Here is a 10,603-nt window from a genome sequence, read left to right as displayed (position 1 = left end):
GAGCTACAGGGAGAGGCTGAACAGGCTGGGGCTGTTTTCCCTGGAGCGTCTGAGGCTGAGGGGTGATCTTATAGAGGTTTACAAAATTGAGGGGCATGGATAGGATAAATAGACAAAGTCTTTTCCCTGGGGTCGGGTGTCCAGAACTAGAGGGCATAGGTTTAGGGTGAGAGGGGAAAGATACAAAAGAGACCTAAGGGGGCAACCTTTTCACGAAGAGTGTGGTACGTGTATGGAATGAGCTGCCGGAGGATGTGATGGAAGCTGGTACAATTGCAACATTTAAGAGGCATTTGGATGGGTATATGAATAGGAAGGGTTTGGAGGGATATGGGCCGGGTGCTGGCAGGTGGGACTAGATTGGGGTGGGATATCTGCTCGGCATGGACGGGTTGGATCAAAGGGTCTATTTCCGTGCTGTACATCTCTATGACCCCATGTTCTATGTTCTATGAACAACATGATGATGAATAATAAGAACATTGGTGATGGGGAAGGAAAACAAAATCGCTCACTGAGATAATGGGAAGCTTGCATTCTAATTGGCAGTGGTTGGGGGGGGGCGCATTTTGTTGCATGGTTAGATAAGTCACTCAGTTCTGGTCTCCCTCCTATTGGAACAATGTTGTGGAACTTGAAAGGGTTCAGAACAGATCCACAAGGATATTGCCAGTGTTGGAGGGTTCGAACTAGAGGGAGAGGTTGAATAGGCCGGGGCTATTTTCCCTGGAGCGTCAGAGGCTGAGGATTAATCTTATAGAGGTTTATAAAATCATGAGGTGCATGGATTAGATTCTCTATGGTGTGCAAACATGCTCTTCAGCCCAATAAATCCACACTGACACTCCGAAGAGTAACCCACCCCGACCCGTTTCCCTCTGATCAATGCACCTCACACTATGGATAATTTAGCATCGCCAATTCACCTAACCTGCACATTTTTGGATTGTGGGAGGAAACCAGAGCACCCGGAGGAAACCCACACAGACACAGGAAGAACATGCAAACTACACACAGACAGTCACCTGAGGCTGGAATCAAACTCGGGTCCCTGGCGCTATGAGGCAGCAGTGCTAACCACTGAGCCACTGTGCCGCCCCAGCATGAAGAGAGTGAATAGCTAGAACTCTTTTCTTGGGGTAGGGGAGTCCAAAACTAGAGGGCATAGGTCTAAGGTGGGGGGGGAAAAGATTTAAAAGAGACCTAAGGGGCAAAGGGTGTGTTTTCTTTCTTTATTCATTCACAAGATGAAGGGCATTGCAAGCTAGGCCATCATTTATTGCCCATCCCTAATTGCCCAGAGGGCAGTTAAGAGTCAACCACATTGCTGTCGATCTGTAGTCATATGTATGCCAAACCAGATTGGCAGTTTCGTTCCCTAAAGGACATTAGCAAACCAGATGGGTTTTCTTGAAAATCGCCAATGGGGTACTGGGCTAATGGTCGGATACTTGGTAGTGTGGATGAGCAGAGGGATCTTGGTGTCCATGTACACAGATCTCTGAAAGTTGCCACCCAGGTAAATAGTGCGGTGAGGAAGGCATATGGCGTACTGGCTTTTATTGGTAGAGGAATTGAGTTCCGGAGTCCTGAGGTCATGATGCAGTTGTATAAGACTCTGGTACGGCCGCATCTGGAATATTGTGTGCAGTTTTGGTCACCATACTATAGGAAGGATGTGGAGGCACTGGAACGGGTGCAGAGGAGGTTTACCAGGATGTTGCCTGGTATGAAAGGAAAATCGTATGAGGAAAGACTGAGGCACTTGGGGCTGTTTTCACTAGAGAAAAGAAGGTTTAGGGGCGAGTCGTTAGTTCATGGAATGCCCTGCCAGTAACAGTGGTGGACTCTCCCTCTTTATGGGCATTTAAGAGGGCATTGGATAGGTATATGGAGGATAGTGGGTTAGTGTAGTTTAGGTGGGCTTGGATCGGCGCAACATCGAGGGCCCAAGGGCCTGTACTGCGCTGTATTCTTCTATGTTCTATGTTCTATGTTCTATGTTCTATGTTCTATGATTCCTGGTCATTATTAGATCCTTAATTCCAGACTTTTATTGAATTCAAATCCCACCATGGTGGGATTCAAATCCAGGTTCCCCAGAACGTTATCTGGGTCACTAGATTAAGATTCATTCCTGATGAATTTATGCTCGAAATGTCAACTCTCCTGCTCCTCGGATGCTGCCTGACCGGCTGTGCTTTTCCAGCACCACACTTTTTGACTGACTAGATTAATAGTCCGGCGATAACCCCACCAGGCCATCACCTCCCCGCTTATGGAATGAGCTGCCAGAGGAAGTGGTGGAGGCTGGGACAATTACAGCATTAAAAAGCCATCCGAATGGGTATATGAATAGGAAGGGCTGAGAGGGATTTGGGCCAAGTGCTGACAAATGGGACTAGATTAATTTTAGGATATTTGGTCAGCATGGATGAGTCGGACCAAAGGGTCTGTTTCCATGCTGTACATCTTAATGATTCTGTGTCAGGCATCCAATAATGTGAGAGAGGGCATAGCAGGAGGACAGGGACAATATCTCAGGAGGACATCCAACCAAAGCTGGCAACTCTAGATGCTGATATTTATTGCCCACCTCTCGTTACCTCTTGCCAAAATGATGGGCCTTCTGTCTGATTTGTTCAAGTCTGTGTAGTGTAGTTACTCCCAGGTTGCTCTGAGGTTATGAATTCCTGAAACTGGACCAAGGAACAATGGAGGAACGGTGATGTAATTTCAGACAGAATAGTTATGTGACTTGATGTCCTTACTGATGGCCGAGTTCTTGGCTTTGGAAGGTGATGTTGAAGGAGCCTTGGTGAGTTGCTGCAGATGGTACACACTGCTACCCCTGCGCGTGAACTGCATTTGGAAACAGGATCAGGATTAGCTCTGATCATTCAACACTCAATACACTCACACAGGGAATTTGGTTTCCTGGTCACATTATCACATGACTCGGCACTGCCAATAAGGACCACATCATCAATAACCACTTTCTGGCTGAGTTAGAGGTCAAAAGGTGAGTACTGCCCAGCATTAATTAGCATCACACTGATGTCCTGATCGAGTTTCAATCACAGAGGGGAGTCAGGAAGGAATACCTGTCCCTGTGTTTGATGGAGATAGTGTAGAGAGAGCTTTACTGTATATCTAATCTTGTGCTGTACCTGTCCTGGGAATGTTTGATGAGGATATTGTAAAAGAAGCTTTACTCTGTATCTAACTCCATGTTGTACCTGTCCTGGGAATGTTTGATGGGATGGTGTAGAGGAAGGTTTACTCTGTATCTAACCCGGTGCTGTACCTGTCCTGGGAATGTTTGATGGGATGGTGTAGAGGAAGGTTTATTCTGTATCTAACCCCGTGCTGTCCCTGTCCTGGGAGTGTTTGATGGGGACAGTGTAGAGGAAGGTTTATTCTGTATCTAACTCCATGTTGTACCTGTCCTGGGAGTGTTTGATGGGATGGTGTAGAGGAAGGTTTATTCTGTATCTAACCCCGTGCTGTCCCTGTCCTGGGAATATTTGATGGGATGGTGTAGAGGAAGGTTTATTCTGTATCTAACCCCGTGCTGTCCCTGTCCTGGGAGTGTTTGACATTAAACTACCTATGAAAGAATAGTAAAAGCTTTAACTTGCAGTGTTCATTTTTCACTTTGTGATTTTTTCTACTAGGCATAAGCACCTACACCGATAAACTCTTCAAGTTTCGGAATGGACGGTGGGAAGACATCCTGAGTGATGAGATCAACGTGCACAGAGAGGTTGCTAACCGATTTGCCGGCCGCTCAGTTGCATGTGTGGATCGAAAGGTAAATGGGGCCCCACAGCAATCCATTCCATTCCTGCTCATGTCCCCTCCGAGAGTGAAATAGCACGTGTTCCTCCTTCACCTCACTATATACCCAACTCCAATAACAGCTTGCATTTATATAGCACCTTTAATGCAGTAAAATGCTCCATGGATCATTATCAAGGAAAATTCCATTTCAGGAAATATAAGGACAGGTGAGGAATAGTTTGGCCAAAGCTTGGGTTTTAAGGAGTGAACATTAGAGAGGGAGAGCTCTTCAGGAGGGGAATGCCAGAGTGTAAGGCCAATTTGGCTGCATGCATGACTAGATGGGCCAAATGGCCTCTTCTGCATCTTATGGTAAATAGATAGAACAATTAGATTAGTCTCACAGAAGGCCAGGTTTGGAAGATCACTGAGTGCCTGTAAGGTTTACAGAATCCCTATAGTGCAGAAACGGGCCATTTAGTCCATCTAGTGCATCAATCCTCGAAAGCGCCTCCTACACAGACCCTATCCCCGTAACCCCATGCTCACCACAGCCATTCCACCCTAATCTGCACATCTTTGGACTGACAGAGGAAACCGGAGCATCGGGAGGAAACCCCATTGACACTGGGAGAATGTGCAAACTCCACACAGGCAGTTAACCGAGACTAGAATCGAACCCGGGTCCCTGGCGCTGTGAGGCAGCAGTGAGCCAATATACAGACATGACAAGAAAACAGATCAGGTTAAAGATGGGTCTGTCTCATTCTCAGTTGGATAGGTGAGTGTGTGAAATGTCCCAAAGTCAGATCCCATCTCGGGAAAAATATAATGGCTTTGAATTAGTGCAACCATGTTTGACATAAAGGTAATGGGATTTAAGTAATGTGAGGACATTACAGAAACCTGGCTTATGTTTTCACACCATGACTGAATCTGCCTCCACCACTCTCTCAGGCATTCTGTGTCCCAAAAAGATTGTAGGTGTTGAATACTTAGAGCTCTCAAGGCTGAGACTGATCGATGTTTGTCCCGTAAGGATTCCGTGGGGACCAAAAGATGGCTAAGAGGAGTTGAAGTTCCCTAATTAGGTCTGATTCCAATTCTGAGTGACCATAAGAAGGCCATATGAAATAGGAGCAGGAGTCGGCCATTTGATTCCTCCAGCCTGCTCCACCATTTAATAGGATCATGTCTGATCCGACATTCCTCACATCCACTTTTCTGCCCTTTCTCTTGATTCCCCGACTCTTGAATAAAAGAGCAGCCACTATGGTCTGGTAAAACTATGGCAACACCACAACCCTGCCAAGCCCCAGTTGTTACTTTGTCCCAAACATAATCACTGTAGGAAATCTAATCTGAAAAAAATAAGGACATCATGAATGAGATAAGTTTACAGAATGTTCAATGTTTACTCAATGAACAGGCGAAGGCCATTCAGTCCATCGAGCTTGTCCCACCATTCTGGATCATGTTGATAATTTCCTCAATGCCATTTCTCTACTCTTATCTCCATAACTCTCAAAGACATTGGTTTCCAACAACCTGTTGATTTCTGTTCTCAAAGATTGAGCATCCTCAGACCTCTGGATTGGGAAGACTCCCTAAGCTCTGAGTGAGGAAATTGCTCCTCATCTCAGTCCTAAATGGCCTGTCCCTTATCCTGAGATGTTTGGGTCCCTCCAATCCAGACTCACCAGCCATCCTAACCACGTCCACACTGACGTGTCTTGTAAATGTGCTATTTTCTGATTATTGTCACAGGCTGGTTAATAATTGTCCTGATTTCAATAACCATTCAGACCTTACCTCAGTCACAACAAAAAAAACCCACATCAATTTTGCAGCAGCTATGACCTTGCAAATTATTTTGAGATGAATGCAAGTACTCTGCTGAAATATTTTATTTCATTAGTAAGAGGAATAGTCAATATAAAATGCTGATGATGTTTGTTGCAACATCTTTAGTGACTCCAGTCAATATCTGTCCGGAATCTTATGTAAGACCTTCAAATGGTATCATGGTATTGTCACTGGGCTAGTAGTCCGTTACCTGTGTTTAATGTTCTTGGGCAGTGGGTTTGAATTCTGTCATGGCCAATGGTGGGATTTGAGTTCAATATTTTAAAAACATCTGGAATATAATAAATTCTCTGCTTGGAAAAGTATACGGCAAAGTCCTACAATCCCATTGCATCCATTTGTAGGGTGCGGAATGGTCATGGCCAATGGTGGGATTTGAGTTCAATATTTTAAAAACATCTGGAATAAAAAGCTAATCCAATGACAATCATGTGACCTTTGATTATAATAAATTCTCTGCTTGGAAAAGTATACGGCAAAGTCCTACAATCCCATTGCATCCATTTGTAGGGTGCGGAATGCAACAGGATATTTTCAGAATTTACTAATTGTTCTTGTCCTGTTTTAGTTTGCTATATTAACTATCTGCTGACAATTCCAGCCACAATTCATCACTATCAGTTATTAAACCTTTTTCCCAACACTGTCATCACCTTCTTGTGGATATCTCCCTCATCAGTTCATTCAGAAATGTTATTATACGCCTCTGGAACAGTAAGGACTTGAACCCAAGTCTCCTGGCCCAGAGGATAGGGATGTTACCACTGCACCAAAAAAGCCCCTCATCACTTGACTTATTTTTTTAATAAGCAGTATTGGCATATTACAGACAATAAATGCCTATATTTCTGGCAAGTGCTGGGTGAGGCTAATCTATGGAAAGGATAAGATTAATCTGGATAATTTAGTACTCGTGCAGTTGAGCTCACTTTACATGACAATATATATATGACCAAGTAGGTGGCGTTACCATGGAATCCTCACTAGGCCCAGCACTTCCTGACATCTCTAATGGTTACCATGGGAAACATATTTTTAAGGAATGACCTCTAACCTCCTATGCCTTGCATGTTTTGGACATATAGATGACATACTGGAATCCGTAGCCCCATCAAAGAGTTATTTCAGATAATTGTTTTTATTCACTTGTGGGATATGGCTATTGCTGGCTGGCCAACATTTATTGCCCATCCCCAATTGCCCTTGAGAAGGTGGTGGTGAGCTGTCTTCTTGAGCCACTGCAGTCCGCCTATTGTAGGTTGACTCACAATACCGTTAAGGAGGGAATTCAAGGATTTTGACCAAAAGACAGGGAAGAAATAATGATATATTTCCAAGTCAGGATGGTGAGTGGCTTGGAGGGAAAGATTAGATTCCCTACAGTATGGAAACAGGCCCTTCGGCCCAACAAGTCCACACCGACCCTCCGAAGAGTAACCCACCCAGACTCATTCCCTCACCCAGTATTTACCCCTGATGAATGCACCTAACACTACGGGCAATTGAGCATAGCCAATTCACCTGACCTGCATATCTTTGGTGAATGTCTGCAATGCATCTTGTAGATAGTACACGCCGCTGCTACGGGGTGTCATTGACGGAGGGAGTGGATGCTTGTGGATGTGATATCAATCAAACAGGTTGCATTGTCTGGATGATGTCAAGCTTCTTGAATGTTATTGGGGCTGTACTCATCCAGGTAAGTGCAGAGTATTCCATTACAGTCCTGCCTTGCGCCTTAAAGATGGTGGACAGGCTTTGGGGATTCAAGAGGTGAGTTACTTGCTGCAGTATCCTAGCCTGTGACCTGTTCTTGTAGATACTGTATTAATGTGGTGAGTCCAGTTGAGTTTCTGGTCAATGGTAACCCTGGGATGTTGATCATGGGGGCTTCAATGATGGTAAAACCCAAACACATTGAATAACACATTGAATATCATGGGGCTGTTGTTAGGTTCCCTCTTATTGGAAATGGTGATTGCCTGGCTTTTGTGTGGCAGCAATGTTACTTGCCATTTGTCAGCCAGAACCTGGATATTGTACAGATCTTGTTGCAGTTGAACATGGACTGCTTCAGAACCTGAGGAGTCACGAATGGTGCTGAACACTGTGCAATCATCACTGAACATCCCCACTTCTGACCTTATGATGGAGGGAAGGTCATTGGTGAAGCAGCTGAAGATGGTTGGGCCAAGGACACTACCCTGAGGAACTCCTGCAGAGATGTCCTGGAGCTGAGATGACTGACGTCCAACAACTCTGATCGTCTTCCTATGTGCTAGGTATAACTCCAATCCATGGGGCAATCCCCCCACCCCCCCAACCCCCATTATCATTAATTCCAGTTTTGCTCTGGCTCCTTGATGCCATACTTGGTCAAATGTGCCTTGATGTCAAGTACTCTCACCTCACCTCTGGAATTCAGCTGTTTTGACAATGTTTGAACCAAGGCTGTAATGAAGTCAGGAGCTGAGTGCTCCTAGTGGAGCCCAAGATGGGCATCACTGAGCAAGTTATTGCTGAGCAGATGCTGCTTGATAGCACTGGGGTGACACCTTCCATCAGTTTACCGATAAGACCATAAGACATGGGAGTGGAAGCAAGACCATTTGGCTCATTGAGTCCACTCCACCATTTAATCATGACTGATGGGCGTTTCAATTTCACGTATCCACACTCTCCCAGTAGCCCTTAATTCCTTACGAGATCAAGAATTTACCAATCCCAGCCTTGAAGACACCCAACGTCCCAGCCTCCACTGCACTCTGCGGCAATAAATTCCACAGGCTCACCATTCTCTGGCTGAAGAAATGTCTCTTCATTTCCGTTCTAAATTGACCCCCTCTAATTTTAAGGTTGTGCCCATGGCTCCTCGTATCCCTGCTTGACAGAAACAACTTCCAGCATCCATCCTTTCTAAGCCATGCATTATCTTGTAAGTTTCTGTTAGATCTCCCCTCAACTTCTAAACTCTAATGAATACAATCCCAGGATTCTTAGCCATTCATCATATGTTAGGCCTACCATTCCAGGCATCATCCGTGTGAAGTAGATGATCAAGAGTAGACTGATGGAGCAGTAATTGGTTGGATAGGATTTGTTTACTAAGGAGAACTTTGCAGGATCAACAGGGCTGTTTTTACCATTGCCATTTCTGGTGCCTCGGTCAATGCCCACATGGTCCATTTGGTTTTATTTCTTTGTTGATCAATTGATACAACTGAGGAGCTTGCTAGGCTATTTCAGAAGGCAGTTGAGAGTCAACCACATTACTGTGGGTCTGGAGTCAGGTATGTATTAAACCAGGTCAGAATGGCAGATTTTCTTCCCCGAAGGACATTAGCGAACCAAATGGGTTTTTCCCGACATTTGGCAATGGTTTCATGGCCATCAGTGGGTTCTTCTAACCAGTTAATTTTCATGGAATTCAGATTCTACCATCTGCTGCGATGGAGTTTAAACCTGGATCCCCAAGACATCAGTTGAGTTTCTGGATTAATAATCAGGCAATAATACCACTGGGCCATCACCATATAATAAACTCCATACGGCTGAGCTCCCCTTCCTCGATGTATTGGTTGAAAGATCCGCAATGGGTTCTCAACCCATTGACCAAAAGCGTCACTTGCCAGTAAACACCTTGGGATTCCTCCAGTCCAGCGTGCACAAGATCAGTCTTACTGACAGTGAATTTTCTAACATTTTCATAATTTTAAAATTGTATTTGTTCCCTGTCATTTTACAAATCTATCAAGTGAATAGAGACTGAAAGTAATAAAAAGTTACCTTGTCCTTCAAAGATATAATTAGAGAATCCCTACAGTGTGGGAGCAGGCCATTCAGCCTGTCAAGTTCTCACTGACTTTCTGAAGACCCACCCTATTCCCATAACCTTGCATTTCCCATGACTAATCCAGCTAGTCTGCACATCCCTGGACAATTTAGCATGGCCAATTCACCTAACATGTACAAGGGAAAATGTGCAAACTCTACACAGCCAGTCACCTGAGGGTGGGCTCGAACCCATTACCTGTGTGCTGTGAGGCAGCAGAATAACCACTGAGCCACCCCAACACTGTGCAATCATCACTGAACATCCCCACTTCTGGCCTTATGATGGAGAGAAGGTCATTGGTGAAGCAGCTGAAGATGGTTGGGCCAAGGATACTACCCTGAGGAACTCCTGCAGAGATGTCCTGGAGCTGAGATGACTGATGTCCAACAACTATGATCATCTTCCTATGTGCTAGGTATAACTCCAATCCAAGGGGGATTCCCCCCTGTCCCCAACCCCCATTATCATTAATTCCAGTTTTGCTATGGCTCCTTGATGCCATACTTGGTCAAATGTGCCTTGATGTCAAGTACTCTCACCTCACCTCTGGAATTCAGTTGTTTTGACAATGTTTGAACAGCAGCAACACTGTTGAGGTCCGTTAAGCTAACCTTGCGTATGGAATAATATCCTTGTGTCTCTTTCAATCTGCTCTTTCATTTTGGAGCAGAAGCGAAGAAGCCCTTCGTTTCGCAAAGTGCAGGCGAAATCTGGAACATTTTCCCCTCAGAAAGTTGTTGAGATTGTGAGGGCGATGGAGTCTACTGACAGTTTCTAAATAGGAATCAACAGATTTTTATTCTGTGAATATCAAGTATTCATACACCCATTGGTGTCAGATGTCAGGAATTAGGGAAAACCCTAAGGCTTTCTATAGGTATGTCAGGAATAAAAGAATGACTAGGGTAGGAATAGGTCCAGTCAAGGATAGTAGTGGGAAGTTGCGTGTGGAGGCTGAAGAGATTTGAGAGACACTGAATGAAGACTTTTCGTCAGTATTCACTCAGGAACAGGACATTGTTGCCGATGTGAATATTGAGTCACAATTAATTAGAATGGACGGCTTTGAGGTATGTAGGGAAGAGGTGTTGGAAATTCTGGAAAGGGTGAAAATAGACA

At 44.7% G+C, this 10,603-nt stretch overlaps 1 protein-coding gene across 6 annotated transcripts in view; it reads left to right on the top strand.

Annotated features, from left to right (window-relative positions):
* The window catches only part of crtac1b (cartilage acidic protein 1b), a 334,044-nt gene that overhangs the window by 123,234 nt on the left and 200,207 nt on the right, over positions 1 to 10,603 (top strand). For all 6 annotated transcript variants that reach the window (XM_043713002.1, XM_043713000.1, XM_043712998.1 and 3 more), the window contains exon 4: positions 3,678 to 3,814. In XM_043713002.1, the coding sequence (XP_043568937.1) occupies positions 3,678 to 3,814 (137 nt within the window). The remainder of the gene's footprint in view (positions 1 to 3,677; positions 3,815 to 10,603) is intronic.

The sequence above is a fragment of the Chiloscyllium plagiosum genome, chromosome 22 (genome assembly GCF_004010195.1).
Source record: "Chiloscyllium plagiosum isolate BGI_BamShark_2017 chromosome 22, ASM401019v2, whole genome shotgun sequence".
NCBI classification, from domain to species: domain Eukaryota; kingdom Metazoa; phylum Chordata; class Chondrichthyes; order Orectolobiformes; family Hemiscylliidae; genus Chiloscyllium; species Chiloscyllium plagiosum.
Note: the sequence above shows the minus strand (reverse complement) of the source record. Positions and strands in the feature narration are given on the sequence as shown.